The sequence below is a fragment of the Ptychodera flava genome, chromosome 2, assembly GCF_041260155.1.
Source record: "Ptychodera flava strain L36383 chromosome 2, AS_Pfla_20210202, whole genome shotgun sequence".
NCBI lineage: Eukaryota > Metazoa > Hemichordata > Enteropneusta > Ptychoderidae > Ptychodera > Ptychodera flava.
The window spans coordinates 24,571,216-24,588,155 of record NC_091929.1 but is presented as its reverse complement, the minus strand read 5'-3'; the positions used below and the strand labels follow the sequence as shown (position 1 = coordinate 24,588,155).

The 16,940-nt window shown below is 38.2% G+C and overlaps 1 protein-coding gene across 2 annotated transcripts; it reads left to right on the top strand.

Moving 5' to 3' along the window:
* The first annotated feature begins 95 nt into the window (after positions 1-95).
* Positions 96-14,475, top strand: LOC139117521 (uncharacterized). 2 transcript variants are annotated; one of them, XM_070680721.1, is made up of 7 exons: positions 96-186; positions 6,737-7,017; positions 8,694-8,750; positions 9,342-9,440; positions 10,119-10,244; positions 12,620-12,746; positions 12,936-14,475. In XM_070680721.1, the coding sequence occupies exons 2-7, from the start codon at positions 6,772-6,774 to the stop codon at positions 13,088-13,090; spliced, it is 810 nt and encodes a 269-aa protein (XP_070536822.1). In that variant the 5' UTR covers positions 96-186; positions 6,737-6,771; the 3' UTR covers positions 13,091-14,475. The 2 variants fall into 2 exon arrangements, with proteins under 2 accessions (XP_070536822.1, XP_070536831.1); XM_070680730.1 differs by having other exon boundaries at positions 116-186; positions 6,765-7,017.
* The last annotated feature ends 2,465 nt before the right edge of the window (positions 14,476-16,940 follow it).

Here is a 16,940-nt window from a genome sequence, read left to right as displayed (position 1 = left end):
ACTTTGTGTGATATCATTTGCTCCGACTGGCAAACCAGAGGTAGACATACATATAGCGCCTGCGCAAAGACACGGTGCAGTGCCTTCACGCACGCGCGGTGATAACGTCTTTGCACAGCGAAGATGACGAATGTATTTCAATACATTATCGACCGAGATATGATAAAACTATTTCCACCTGAACAGGTAAGTTGTTGACAGATCATTTTTCGAATTTCCAATCTTGTTTCAGTCGTTATAATAACTTGGTCATTTACGCAAGTACAGGCTGTAGAGACAGGTTCGACCTCTTCGCATTTGGACTTGATGACAGGTATAGATCAAGCACAGTGGATCAAGAGAGTGTATTTTACCAACATAACATTAATATTGATGTCATAAGTTATAGCTAATACTCAGTGGGAACAATGGTACGCTTATGTACTCTAGCTTGGCAGTTACACATATCATTTGTAGACAATATGGGCTGCAGTGTCAGTTTGATATATATCCGTATATGTTAAGGCTTGACTAACACTGACATAGATTATGAAGGTTACCTTATTCTTTTTGCTGTAATTCCTGTAACTGAAAGCGAAATGTTTACGGTAGAATATTTAGACGGAATCGCTCATCCTTCATCAGCTATTGTGTCATTTTGAATGGTACGATGACGTAACCGGTCCACTGACCGCAGGAGGGCGTTGCAAACTGCTGGAATTTACATCCCCTGGTCCCTATTGAGGGCTGGCCGGTGTGCTTTGATTTCAATGGCCTCTTTCACTCTGCGTTTGATGCAATGATCTTTACATGAGATGATCTTAACTTTGTCAGAATTGATTGAATGTCCTGTCTTATCAAAGTGTTCATAAATTGCAGACGTTTCTCGACTCTGGTGTTCTGTCAGTCTCTTTCCCAGTTGTCTAGCAGTCTCCCCGATACAGTCTACAGGCTTCACATTTGACACGATAAATTACACCACATTTTTTTAGCTTTTCAGTTCTATCTTTAATTCTTTAACGTGGGTGAGTATTTTTCCGAATCATATTGATGACATGAGATATAAAAGGTAGGTGGACCGGTTAGGGAGCATTCGTTTTTTTACGGGGAGGGGGGGGGGGTCGGTGGAATTTGAGCGACAAATGAAATGTAAAAAGCGACCCCCCCCCCCTCCAAACCAAATTTCTAAAATTTAACCCCCCCCCCTCAATTCATCAATTGTAAAATGTGACCCCCCCCCCCCCAATGAAAAAAAAAATTCATCAGATTTGATTCATTAACCCTTCGCACCCTGTGGCCCCGGGCTGAAAAAGTTTCCTCACATACTAGAGAATCAACATTTTTGGTGAAATTCTAAAATCAAATTTTTTGCACACACATGAACTTGTAATCGCTCTAGTCTAATCAAGTACACTAATATCAGTAATCAAGAGTACGTAAATGCACAGATTTACCTAGTTTTATATTGGAAAAAAAACTTATTCATAGTTTCCTCATAGACAAGATAGTGAATCAACATTTCGGTGAAATTCCAAAATCAAATTTCTTGCACAAACATCCACTTGTAACCACCCTAGTCTAATCAAGTACATTAATATCAATAATCAAGCGTACATAAATACACAGATTTAACTACTTTTGTATTGGAAAAAAATTATTCATAGTTTCCTCTGACAAGATAGTGAATTAACAATTCGGTGACATTCCAAAATCAAATTTCTTGCTCACACATGCACTGGTAACTACCCTAGTCCTATCAAGTACATTTATATCAATAATCAAGAGTCTATAAATACACAGATTTAGCTAGTTTTGTATTTAAAAGAAATAATGCATAGCTTCTCATAGATTATGTATGGAGGACCTGTGTATTTTCTATTTTGCCTGGGAGTTCTTGTGTGTTATCACTGTATACCTAGGGAGTCCAAGACGGGAACTTTCCAGAGAGTGTTTTCCGTTGCATGCTGCACTGGAAGGTTTGAGTGTCAGCGTGTGCTTTTTAAGTCAGATATTTCTCTATTTTGAGTTTTACTCAAGTCAGCAGATACCGGTGAGTGGCAGAGATCGAACTTCATGCGGATTGGACTGTTTATTTAATTCCTACGCCATCCTCTACTTTAGTCGATCGAACGAACATTGCTCACACAAGTGAAACTTTGAAAGCCATGCCGTATATATGCAATATGCGCACTGCACGCTGAGATGGTATCACCACAAGTTGAAAGCTGATCTTTCTGCAGCAAATTGTGTGTAAGGGACTGGACACAAATTACAGGGGGGGTGGGCGGTGTTTTTGGGGGTGGTCGCCATTTTTCGCGCAAGCATTTTTGAAGGGTCATAAAATTTTGTGCAAGCCTATGGGGGAGGGTCACCTTTTTTCATGCATCAAAGCTGAAATTGCATGTGCACGTTATGGAATACTGAAAAAAAAGAAAAAATACCTCCTGGCACTTTTATTTTCTGCCATTACCATTTTCGGCGCGCCCTTCGGGCGCAAATTTCACGTATAATAAACAATGTATTGATGATCCAAGCTGCCACATTGATTTAAGTTGTCATGATTTCTACTTATTCAACACTATTGTGCATAACTGTCCCCTATAATGACTCTTTCAATAACAATTTTGGAGATTACTTATTTGACATCATTCTCCCATTGACAATACATTGGGTATAGGTCGGTGTCAAACGTTCATGTCGCTGTATGTACGTTTTTTTATTTTTGAGGACATTGACAGAATACAAACTGTTCAGAATAGTGCATAGTGTCATCAATAACAACTGGAAGCTTCAGGTCGAACAACTTTTGAATAACAATTTAGGATCAGATAACCTATGAGTTATTTGTAGTTTCCTCATAGCCTACAATGTATAGTGAATCAACATTTTGGTGAAATTCCAAAATCAAATTTCTTGCACAACCATTGACTTGAAACCACTCTAGTCTAATCATGAATATTATTACTATAATTAGGTGTACATAAATGCACAGGTTTACTAAGTTTTGTATTGGAAAAAAATTATTCATAGTTTCATCATAGACTGCCATGTATAGTGAATGGACATTTCAGTGAAATTCCAAAATCAAATTTCTTGCACACCCATTGACTTGAAACTACTCTAGTCTAATCATGAACATTAATACCAATAATCAAGTGTACATAAATGCACAGATTTTCCTATTTTTGTATTGGAAAAAAATTATTCATAGTTTCATCATAGACTGCCATGTATAGTGAATGGACATTTCAGTGAAATTCCAAAATCAAATTTCTTGCACACCCATTGACTTGAAACTACTCTAGTCTAATCATTAACATTAATACCAATAATCAAGTGTACATAAATGCACAGATTTTCCTATTTTTGTATTGGAAAAAAATTATTCATAGTTTCATCATAGACTGCCATGTATAGTGAATCGACATTTAAGTGATATGCCAAAATCAAATTTCTTGCACAACCATTGACTTGAAACTACTCTAGTCTAATCATGAACATTAGTACCAATAATTGAGTGTACATAAATGCACAGATTTTCCTATTTTTGTATTGGAAAAAAATTATTCATAGGGTTTCACCATAGACTGCCATGTATAGTGAATCAACATTTCGGTGAAATTCCAAAATCAAATTTCTTGCACACACATGGACTTGTAACCACTCTAGTCTAATCAAGAACATAAATGTCAATAATCAAGCATACATAATTACACAGATTTGCCAAGTTTTGTATTTAAAAAAAATTATTCATAGTTTCTTCATAGACTACAATGTATAATGGATCCACATTTCATGCGAAATTCCAAAAACAAAGTTATTGTACACAGATGCACGTGTTACCACCCTCTTCTAATCAAGCACAATTATGTCAATTATTCAGGGTCATATATACACAAATAGTGCATATTTTTAATTCTGGAAATTTTTTTTTACAGTTTTGTCATAGACTCCCATGTATAGTAGATCAACATTTTATGCGAAATTCCAAAAACAAAGTTATTGTACACAGATGCACATTGTACCACCCTCTTCTAATCAAGCACAATTATGTCAATTATTCAGGGTCCATATATGCACAAATAGTGCAAATTTTTAATTCTGAAAATTTTTTGACAGTTTTGTCATAGACTCCCATGTATAGTTTTGTCATAGACTCCCATGTATAGTGGATCAACATTTTGAGAGAAATTCCAAAATCAAATATCTTGTTCACATGTGCACTTGTAAACAACCCATGCTAATCAAGTATATCTATATCAGTTACTAAACATCTGTATATGAACAGATATAGCTAGTTTTATACTGGAAAATACATGACGTTCGTAGTTTTCTTATAGTCGACTACATGTATAGTGAATCAACATTATCGATAAAATCTAAAAATTACATTTTTTGTACAGGCATGCACTTTTTACCTGCCACTTCAAGCAAAGTACATTTACATGAATTATCACACACATATGATTTAATATTTTTTGGACAACGCGTTATATCGGCCACATTTTGCCTTCCTTTCGGGAGGGCGACTTAAAAAATATAGCAACTCAGAAGGGGGTCTTTAACACATTGCGGGTTTTTTTTGGGGGGTATTGAGTAACAGGGGAGGGTCACTTATTTTTATGCACGGATAAGGGGGAGGGTCACTAATTTTTGTGCATGAACTTTTGAAGGGTCACTATTTTTTACGCAGCGGTTTTTCGAAAAACACCGGCCCACCCCCCCCTGTAATTTATGTCCAGTCCCTAACTGCGAACTTTATTCCGTCTATGAGTTCAGTCAGATGTCTGAGATTATTATGAGAACATTATTTATGATTGTTCCACTGAAATGTTGTTGATGGGCGGAGTTAGCAGAGGAAGACTTCAGATTAGTTCGGCATGTCCCCGGAGCCGACCGGAAGTAAACAAAGATCTAACATGGCTGCGCCTGTGGTGGCTGAAGTGGACGCTGCTTAGCAGTGAATTGCATGTGTTGTCGCCGACTTTCATGTGCGGACACGAAAGTCGGACTTACAATTGTGCTCATCATCGAACATTTGTTAAAGTCGCGTGTGAACTATTTGTGTTTCCGAGCCGTGTGGTCAAGTCTGAGGTACCTCTGCAGCTCTGCGGTAACGTTAAGCAATTAGAAAGGGTTTGAACAGAGTTTTTGTTCTGAAAGTGTGTTCGACTCCTGCCGTCGGGAGGTCGATTAGTACGGTTATTGTTACCATGGAGTAATATTTATAGTTTTGAAGTACGGTTTTACTATTTTATATGTAGACCCCGATATTTGACACAATATAGTAATATACAGAAGTTGTTTGTTACATTATATGACTGTGTGTTAGTTCCTCATTTCATGCCCCATGTTCTGTAGCCCTGCGTACATGTGTGCACGTGTGTTAATTCCCAGCATTATATGGCCTCTACCACAGCCCTGCAACGGTCTATGAGAGAACTGAGGCGTCTACGGCCTGGATCTGGACTGCAATGAAGGAACGGTCTTTTTGGCCGAAATTCTGCTCTATTGGGGCAAAATCCTTTCCCTGCCTACCTATAGGCTACCTCCTAACCAATCCCAGAATTGATGCGATTAACTTCTCCTAACGTCCAAAATCGCTCATTTTCTGAAACATAACATACTCGACAAGTTGTTTACCCATGGAGATCCCCATTTTGAATCTCACTGCAGAGACCCCAGTTATCTCCACAGACCGTTGCATGGCTGTGGTGGAGGCCGTATAACGCCAGGAATACACAGACCTGTACTCAGGGCTACATGCTCTGTTGCTGCTCTAGAGAGGTTAACGCCAGTCTCGGACTTGTTGGCCCTGCTAGAGAAATAAATTTGGCTGAGCTTCGGTCGGTTATTATTCTGCCGTCTCGAAACATCGGTTACACAAGCAACATTTCGGTGAAATTCCAAAGTCAATTTTGTTTCCATAACTCAATACAAACCTTTGTAAAATTTGACCCCCCCCTTCAATCATTGATTGTAAAATTTGACCCCCCCCCTAAAAAGCGGTTTTGTAAAAAGTCAATCCCCTGATTTCCACCGACCCCCCCCCCCTGTAAAAAACGAATGCTCCCTTACGTCATCGTATCATTCATATTGACACAATAGCTGATGAACGCTGTGATTCAGTCGAAATATTCTACTGTAAGCAATTCGCTCGGAGTTACAGGAATTACAGCAAAATGAATATGATTCCAGAGTGAGGAAATACTATTTCTGGTTGTAAGATCACCTTAGTTCTCTCATTTTACGTTATTTGCATCCGATAAATCAGACACTTCAATTTATAAAACAACATGTTAGCAATACGTTTATCCTTCTCGACTGTATTGTATGTTTGGCACGATTTCACGACCAGACCAAGAATATTGGCCATAAATCTTTATCGAGAGGCAGAAGCGATGTTTGATACATCAAGCAAAGAAAACTTGGTATCATTTATGTCATGTTTACATGTATTAATGTCAACATTTCTACTTTACGTGGTTACTTTTGGTAGCATTACAACAGTTGAAAAAGAGATAAGTACATTGTGCTGATCAAATTACATCTGGGCGGCAAAAAGGACTCCGGACGACGTCAGTAGGTTATCTTTCAATATTTTTTGAAAATTCAGTAAAAAACAACGTTGTACAAGAGGAGAGGTGTGTTTTCTGACGTAGAAGGTATGGATTTTAAATTCTAATATATGCATCAAACTTTTCATATCAAATGTCAAAAGCTTTTCTTTTTTCAAATTGTCTAATTCATGACACAGATCCTATTTCATCGTTGCATCAACCCAGTCTAGACATGCAGCACTCACAGCCAGCAGTACCTACATACGATGAAGGACAGTACCAACAGCCATCAGTAATTCTACAAACCTCAAATCAACAAAACCAAGGAGAGCGATCCGGCTTTGCTCACAAGACAGTCGCTGGTATTGGCATCACCCAAATAATCCTTGGTCTTGCCTCGATATCAGCTGGCATAGTCGCCATCCCCAACTACTGTTTGTACCATGAGGGCGGCGTAGGGATATGGTGTGGAGTTTTTGTAAGTATCTGTTCTCATTAAATGTCTAAAATCTTTAAGTTTATATCACTTATTCTTGGACATCTGTTGGCAAATATTTCATATCGTGCCTTACTGTAGCATATCTCTGATGTCGTATAGTATCATAGCTTATACGCAATATCAACTTTGCAATCTTCAGACTGTTCCAATTCTGCGTAATCTGAGTTTAGGACCCAACTATTCATTCACCTGTTGCCCTTCACCCAATGACTAAAAGTATATTTTGCCCTGCTTTAGGTAAATAAATAATAAAACTGATATCGATTTGACATGTCTGTATGAGTAGATCTGACCACTCATGACATCGACGGAAATCAAGCACGGTGTGGTGACCACTGTGTGCCATTAGTCCCCGCGGACGTTGTCTTGAAGACTGAGTCTCGCAAATTGGACTGCGTCTGTCCGTGCGTCCAGGGCCAATTCTCTAACATGTCAGATCTTAATTAATTCAAACCTGGCTCAAAGATATGGAACATGGCGGCTGGTTTCTGTTTCCATCAATCAATGTTGCGGCGAAATCAAAATGCGCTATGGCGTATATATATTTAAGTCATTCTGATACGAGAGGAAATAGTTTTACCATTTCCACAGAGAATCATCAGACACCTTGAAGGCTTGATAGGTCTTTATTGCTTCAACAAGGAAAATTACTGCAAGGTACATATGCACTTTAATCTATTTTCTAAAACAACCATAGATGGCCATATAGTGCTTTTAGGTCAAGAGCGGTTTACGCAAACATGCACTAACTGATTTCCTTCAATCTCGCCACACGACACACGAGCAATAGATTATAGATAACGTACATATGTAAGTCAATTTTGCGATACGGTCCAACCTAGCCCCTAATCGGTCATTTAAGTACGAGGCTTTCATATCAAAACGTTTATACAGAAATGTCTGACCAGATCTCATTTGAACCTGATATAGGAAGAGCATATCATGGCCTACACAAACGTATCAATTTCTTTTGCGAAACGATGGAATATGGCCGCAGGTTTCTCTTTCCCATCAATCAATAAAAATGCTTATAATGAGCCAAAATCACTAAGCAATTTTATTCTCAGAGGCGCAGTTTTGTGTAAAATTTCCATGTCCGGAGCCAATACTTGGATAGATGTGAACCAATTGGATTCAAACACTATACATGGACGTTGTGATATGGCGTTTACAAGGCTGGTCAATTGTTTTCAGTTTATGTCAAAATTGATCTAATATGGCTGCATTGTGTTTTGAGCCCTTACTCGGACCAAAAGCTGTAGAAAAAAGGGTCTATACTCGGACGCGTGTGAACTGAGATCATTCAAACTTTATACAATTACAATATACGAAAATGTTTATTTGTACTCAACTTATGACGTAATATGATTCAACATGGTCCTTTGGGTGGCGCTTCTATATGATTTTAGCATGTCCAGGCCATTCGGCAGATATCTCTTTATAGCATGACCTATTTAACTTCATCCTGATACGATGGCAATATACTACGATATATATGTCAGCCTTTGTTGCACTATAAATCATGTGACAGCCTTATCGATCTATAGATACGAAGCCGCTGTTAAATTTGATGATAGCCTGGTCCGAATATTAACGTTTATAACAACAATGATCGCATAAGTTGATCGTATATATTAAATTTCTTCCATTTTCAGATCATAGTGACAGGCGCCTTGGGATGTTTACCCGCATGCAAAAAGAGCACTGGACCGGTAAGTACTAAATCTATAAGTAATCACGTCATGTGTATCTTGCAACATATGATTATCCTGGTGTCGATCTTCTTATTCCACAAGGAGTTTCACGGTTCAGAAGTTTTCCGGGACTGATGATCGATGCGACATTTAGTTCGAGACCTTGTTTTAGGCATGATTTGTTTTGTCTGTTTTACAATTCATAGATACCTAACAAAATGACATGTGAATGATATGTTCTTCGTATCATCGGACAATTGGATGGCCCCTCGATGAAAACGCTCTATAAAATTCTATGTTTGCCGTCCGCATGCCAGTAGGTTTTCAGAGAAAATTATGAAAACAAACACAATATTAATACTACTACAAACAAAATAGTATTTTTCCAAATAAAAAACCAAATAAAAAATGATCTTATGTTCATACACATGTGTTTTTTTGTCTGCGTTTGCTTTTTCCCTGGCTAGCTGGTAGGTTTTTCAAAAACCTATGTATGGACTGCAAACAAAGAATGTGCTTTAAATGGACGATAGGATAAACTACCATGTCACTACCTGTGTCATGCTTGTCATCAGCTTTATTGTCAACTTCTTCTTCTTCTTCTTTCAGATTGTAGCATCAATGGTCTTGTCGATAATCAACGCGACAGTGTTCTGTCCAACGCTGCTCATTTTGAGTTCTATATCTGCAGCTTTTTACACGTACTATGTATGTATGTATGTATGTATGTATGTATGTATGTATGTATGTATGTATGTCCTATGTATGTATGTATGTATGTATGTATGTATGTATGTATGTATGTATGTATGTATGTATGTATGTATGTATGTATATACATACGTATGAATGTATGTATCTAGACATACTTATATATGTATGTATGTGTGTATTTGCTTGTTTGTTTGGTTGTTTGTTTGTTTGTTTGTGGGTCTATACTTTTATCCAATCATGTATACTATCACCGACTCCTTTTTAAATAAGTAGGTGCCGTACGTGTGAGTTCAAATAAGGTAGACAAATAGTGAATCCATACATTTGTTTGTTGATTTGGTTGTCTATTTAATGATATTAATGCCCCATGCAAGCAAATGAACGCGCAGCTATTACTTTATTATTATGCATTTGAGTTGAAGTCCGGAATTAGTTTGTCAACAACAACAATGACCATACACAGGCTATGTACACCATTATATATACTTATAAGATATGCATAATGTGGAGTGCAGGAATTGAAACTAATTGATTGCAAAACAGATCTAAATATACTTGAAGAAAGTTGAAAGTGACCACTCGGCACAACAACGCTATCAAAAATGTATGATTTGATTCAGTTTGATTTGACTGCATATTTAATTTGATATCGTTTGATTTTATGATTCACAGACTGATGAATGTCTCGTAACAGGGTCTGTTATGGTGGGCGTGGCAGTTCTTTCAGCGATATTGGCTATTATCAACTCTGTTTTCTGCTGTATTGGGTGCTGTTGTAGGAAAAGAGCGACACAACAGGTTAGAATGTTAATTTTATTTTGTCTTCATTTGCAGCCATCCATCAATGTACTTAGGGAGCCTTCAGTAATTACTGGGGGTGGGCGGGGGAATTGGGGGAGGGTCACTTTTTAGAAAAACAGTTCAAGGGGGAGGGTCACTTTTTATAAACCTATCTTGGGGGGAGGGTCACTTTTGACAGAAGCTGATTTTATGGCTAAAACTTTGATTGTCCCTGTGATATTTCCTGAATAGGAAATCACCAACAAAATACGTACACACTTACAGATCGCCATGCATAGTGAATTGACATTTTGGTGAAATTCCAAAATCAAATTTCTTATACAACCATAGACTTGTAACCACTCTAGTCTTATCAAGAACAATAATCTAAATAATCAAGCATGCATAAATGCACAGATTTATCTAATTTTGTACTGAAAAAAATTATTCATAGTTTCATCATAGACCCCAATGCATAGTGTATTGAATGACATTTGGTGAAATTCCAAAATCAAATTTCTTACACAAACTATAGACTTGTAACCACTCTAGTCTAATCAAGAAAATTAATATCAATAATCAAGAGTACACAAATGCAAAGATTTACCTATTTTGTATTGGAAAAAACTATTCATAACTTCATCATAAACACCATGGATAGTGAACCAACTTTTTAGATGAAATTCAGAAATCAATTTCTTGTACACAAATGTTCATTTTACTTCCCTATTCAAGCAAAGTACATTTAAATACATTATCAAACATATATAAAATACAGATATAGCATGTTTTGTGGGGGTAAATTGTCAATAATTTGCCTGATAGACTCCATGTATTATGATTTGATATTTTTGGATGAAGCACTAAATCAGCTACATCTTGCCTTCATATAGTTGCACAAAATATGGTGACCCTCCCTCAAATGTATGAAATACCATATCTCTTCAAAAATTCTTGCATGATAAATTGCGACTGTCCCTCCAAAAACACCAGCCCTCCCCTCTATAATTTGCCCTTAACATAACAATTGAGCCAATTGTTATGTAAATTAGCTGATACTGTTTCACTTATGGGGAGAATACCGCAGTTGTTTAGGGGGAGGGTCAAGTTTTAGAATGTCGGACAAGGGGGAGGGTCACATTTTAGACAGGAGGATAGGGGAGGGTCACATTTTACGGTACAGGTTTTTGCGAAATTCCCCCGGCCCACCCCCCCCTCTGTAATTACTGAAGGCTCCCTTAATCTTTTTCTCCGATTGTACTTCTCCGAGACGATCTCAAGAAAGCCAATTATGGAGTACCTTACTCCCTATCTTCTAGCATTAACTTAATCTGTACAGAACGTTATCTTTGAGTGTTCTTAATTCAGCTTTAGCGATGAACACCATGCCAATATATACGCCAAAAAATCTAGTCCCTTTCTAAACTTATGTTCACGCTCTCACGCTATAAACCTTAGGAATCGTTGTTTGGTAAATATCATATGTACAGAGTAATGCAGTGAGGAGTGCATGGTGATTGGTTTAAAGCAATAATACAGTCCAAATATACACTGATACTAAATAATAATGAGTTGGCTTCCGGTTAAAGGAAGGCATCGTCGGAACTCTGCTCGAAGGTTGCCAGGGACCGCTACGACCTATGTAGACACTATTAGCGATTGACTGAAAAGTTAAAACATGTTTTGATAGCAATGAATATCGTAAAATTCAAATGCTGCTGCTATGATGAGTTGATGCATGTAGATATCATGCATGGAATACATTGTTTGTAAACAAGAAAGTGGCACACGCGCAGTTCCGACGACTGCCTCCCTTTAAGGTAAGGGCCAGATTCACGTTTTCCGGTTAAAAGGCAGAGAACCATAGCACATGTGTGACACGATAAGGTAAACAACACTCAACAAAATTAAGAGATACGTTACAATATGAATACGGGTCAAACTTTTGCGTAGTCTGTGGTTAAAAGCCGTCGACCTCCATCCCAAATAAAGGGTGACGAGGTGACTTGGGGGAGCATCAAATACAAATAAAAAACTCTCTTTTACAGCAATTTAACAACGTTATTGATTATCCTATGTTTATTATGATAATTTGTGTGGCATTTGCTTTTTATCGCATATTGTTTTTTATTTATCTCTCTTTTTAACCTGGAGTAAAGTGCTTTTGAACTTCTTGCAGTTGATCATGAACCATAGAAAACTCCTGAAATTGAACACTGTGTGTCCAATAATTGAATGACTAACGTAGTTTTAGGGCTGTTTAGCGTATAAACGTGGTAATCTTTCGAAATAACCATTCCACAGTCTGATCAATGTGTCTCGAAAGAGTCTCTTTCCTTCTATAGTTCACCATAAAGTTTAACATATACAATTACATTGTTTATTGCACACAGGTAGTATACGTCACTACACAAGAAGGAGCAATGGGAGCCACGAATATGATGTACGCAGTACAAGGAGTTCAACCTTCGGGAACAGTTTACATGATTCCAGCTACGGCACAGAATATGTATCCGAACAGTAAGTGTGCATGTTGATAGAAGTGACGTTTTCGGAGCCTAAATATCAAATGATCGACAATTACGCGGAAGCAACACCAGAAGTTATAAATTTTGCAATAGGATCGTGCTGTCTTTCTGCTTGATTATATTAAAAGCTACAGCTGTTAAATTCTATGCTTACTTATTTTTTGATATATCCTGTCCACAGACTTTCCTACCTCTCAACAAGTTCCGATAGAAGGAAGCCAACCGGCCTATCAGATGCATAGCGGTTACGCTACGGCGCAGACCGTCCCAGGGACAGTCCCAGCGGGCCAATCTTTCCCTGCAGTGCCCCCACAAGGACAACCAGTAAAAAATTAACAAAATCAGAAGTTCAATCAAAGTTCAACCGACGCTTCTTATAATACAAAATTACGATTATAGCAGCGTATGAAGCATTGTATCAACAAGTATCGTCAATATTCTAGGATTTCGATTTTTTCAAATCTGTGAAATTTTTAAGTTTTGAGTATAAACAAAGTGATACATATTAAGTGGCGAAATAATGAACTTACTGTAGTTCCGTTTTCTACTGAGAACTTACTGAGACGAGTTAATGCCATGTATATTTACAGAGCATCACTTGCCATAACATGATATAACTTGAAAGAATCGAAACTAAAAAGCGACAATCAATTATGTATGTATGTATATATGTATGTATGTATGTATGTATGTATGTATGTATGTATGTATGTATGTACGTACGTATGTATGTATGTATGTGTGTTTGTGTGTTTGTGCTCCAAGTTCGAAGTATTTCAGATAATTATTTACTCCGACAATACAGTCAGAAAATGCTTTCAGCCACAGCGCCTGCGCGTTAACAAGATGTCGCGTACATTCACATGTGTCGCAGTGATATCAATGTTTACATAGTAAGGAGGATTTTTTTGAGTCATTATGTACGAAGCTATACACAGACATTTCCACCATCGTCCGCCAGCACGGGTCGTTAGCCAGACAGGAGTCTTCCACTAACTGCGCTTTGCGTGATCACGCTGATAAACTGTGAGAAGGAAATCTGATAGAGTCTGGTTCCCTGACCCATTTCCCTGGTAGAGGGCGTGGGGAAATATAGGGTCAGGTACCGGCTAATGTAAACATGGACGCTATTGGGTTAAAATAAAACAAGCTGTGATTGGATGAAAGTAACACTTGTAACTTTTTCTCATGTTTCTTGGGTTTCGCACTTTCAGGCTCACTTGACACCAACTTCTTGTTTGTACCACAAAGCCGTGGAGGTAGAAAGAAAGATTTAGCCACTGTGATTTAGCACACGTCGACATGATGCCTGGCATTTTTCACGAAATTCGGACACCATTCTATCCATCGACATCAATCGTCGTTCACAGTTCCAACAAAGTTTGCTTTCAATTAGCTGTGATATCGCAGCAGTACTTGTGGCGTGTATCGAACGTGCTCGGGTTATTTGGGTCATGCCACAGTCAGCGATGACCTCAATGACCCTAGCGCGTTCGATACACGCAACAAGTACTGCTGCGATATCACAGCCAGCCTTCAGTCACCTCTATTTCCCCGTACTTCTGGATTAATCCTTTCAGTTTACGTTATCCGTCTCGTGTGCCAATGTTTTTGGTTCGGATACCAGTGTTCAAACATAATTCTGATCCAGTCGAATTTTGACCGGCGTTTTCATGGTAGCAGCCATATTTGTTGTAGCATGTTCTATCAGGTGACTAACCTCCGCCATCTTGAACAAAATTCTGATCTTGAACAAAATTCTGTTCAAGATGGCTACCCGGTACCTGACCCTATATTTCCCCACGCCCTCTACCGGGGAAATTGGTCAGGGAACCAGACTAAATCTGATAGAACTTGAAAATCAGGCGGACCAATCACAAACAAGCGTTACCAGACGTCGCCATCTTGGAATGAAGTCCTCGCAGTTACTGATTATCTGATTGGCTAATTACAGGTCTCATACAGTCGTGTGGCCGCGCTTTAAAAACCACGATCTATGGGCTCGATCGGCCAAGGCCTGATTTCGGGAAGAATCCGGCTGTCCGAATAGCAGGCCTTGGCAAGCGAAGATGCATTTCCACTTGAACAGGTCTTTCTTATCGCATTTGTGAACTCCTCTGAAAGGGGAAATAGCTGCATCTTTTCATACTGTTTTCATTTTTAGAAACTTTTGCTTTATATCAGCAAACTGTACAACAAGAAAAGTATGATCTAAATGTAACCAATTGAATCTCCAATTCTATTTTTGTGGTTTATTTTGTAACTTTTTTATTTCATTTACTTATTTGTTTGTTTTGTTATTTTGGGGTGCCGTTAATGACGCAGGTATTCGCTGTGCAGACAAACACACACATTTTGAATGTTTACATCATTTATGCATGCAAAAGTGTATATTTGTCCTATCTTGGGGTTATTTTAGTTCCGGGTTGCATGGCTCAATGAACATTTAATTTGAAATGACTTCCCCAATTTTTGTTTGATTTTCAAATATTTGCTTAGTCTGGTAAAACCGGAAATATCAGAACATTTTTCGTTTCCGTAATTGACTAGTAATCGAGCATCAAACTGGCATCATATAAGGCAAATTATTGAAAATGTGATCAACATCTTTTTTGTGAGTAAAATTTTTTCCAAAGTATAATGAATAATAAAGTAAAATGAAAACCCAAATTCAAGTTGATTTCAGCTGCCTTCCGCTGGGACTTTCACCTGTCGGCTATCTCTTTTCATATTTCTCTTCTGAAGAAACTCTGTGCCTCCTCCCGTCACAGAAAACTCTAATGCTATATTCTTTGTATTCGAGCTCTCAATTTTGCTTGCCAAATATAAGGCTAGTGATTATTTAAAAAATGCGCAGTAGCAGAGTGTTGGTTCATAACTTGATCGTCACACACACAACAATAAACTAGATCCGCCGCCGAAGGAGTTCCAAAAATTTCCCCAACGGTATATTATCGATTATCTCTAATATTTCATGTTGTTTATGATAAAAAAAATTTACCAGCCGGAGAGCCACTTTTTCACACCAACAAGTGGTGGCTCCACCAGGAGAGACATATTGCAGTCTATCTTTTCAATTGTAGGGACGTAAGTCTTCAAGTTTCAGAACGATTACTTCGGTGGCTCGTTCATGAAAATTCCAAAACAATGCAATGTCATTTTCAAGCATTTCTACAAGCAAGTCAATTGAATAAATGCATCACCAATGCGAAGTATCCAAACCTAATCAGGCATTGTCTTCAGTTTTGTAATGTATCAAGCACCTGTAGGCTGAACGACAAAACTGAAGCTACAATATCCATTTTAGTAACGAACTTGGAGAAACTCTAGGTAGGTAGAGTAAGCCTCGGGGAAAAATTGTCAATTTTTCCATTCTTTGCTACTCTGTTGCTCTTTAGACTCGTTTTGATGACTGTAGAGTAGGTATAGTTCTCAACATCTTGGTTTTGCGTAAACCAAAATTCAATCTTCCCCATAGTGTTTACATCAGCGGCAGCGGCCATTTTGAATTTCAAATATTTGGGGTATGAACAGGACCCTGAACTTAATGACGGATTGAAATTTGTAACCTGTCAATCTGATTGTCTTCATATTTTGTCCCGGCCGTTTCGAAGCAATTTGTCCCGTTTCAAGAAGTGTACTATATGTTAACGTATTTGCCTACGCTTCTTCATTGCACACTTCGCGGTCGCGAAGTGAATGATAACTTTGATTTCTACATGCATTCAGCGCTCGCAATTCCATACCAGATTGTCGTCTGCTACCAAACTCTGTAGGCCATGAGTAGAGGCAGAGGGACAAGTCACAGACTTTTTATTCGTTCAAATAAGCGCGGAAAACTGCGGAAGTCGGAATTATATTCTGTGTGGACTGTGTTGACACAGTGTTATTGCGGTTCTCGTACAAATTTTAACATAGTATAGCGAGTTTTATGTAGCCGTGTAGACTTGGTTCAAGTCTGTGATTTGTTAATGTTTGAGTGGAGTGAACGCAATGATATGTATTTTGCTTTCATGTGAAACGCGCGCGTGAGTGGAGTGGACGCGATGAGTCGGGTGAACGCTATACAGGGGAGTTTCATGCAGAAACTAACTCCCTACACTGCGCAGACTCAAAGGTAACGCATTCAATCGCTGGGAAAACCTGGCCTGGGCTACCAAATTCCGAATAGGTTTGTACGAAATAG

Coding starts and splice junctions, on each gene's coding strand:
- LOC139117521 (XM_070680721.1), top strand. CDS start 6,772: ATGCAGCACTCACAGCCAGCAGTACCTACATACGATGAAGGACAGTAC. Junction 10,245..12,619: donor GGAAAAGAGCGACACAACAG/GTTAGAATGTTA, acceptor TATTGCACACAG/GTAGTATACGTCACTACACA. Junction 12,747..12,935: donor ACAGAATATGTATCCGAACA/GTAAGTGTGCAT, acceptor TCCTGTCCACAG/ACTTTCCTACCTCTCAACAA.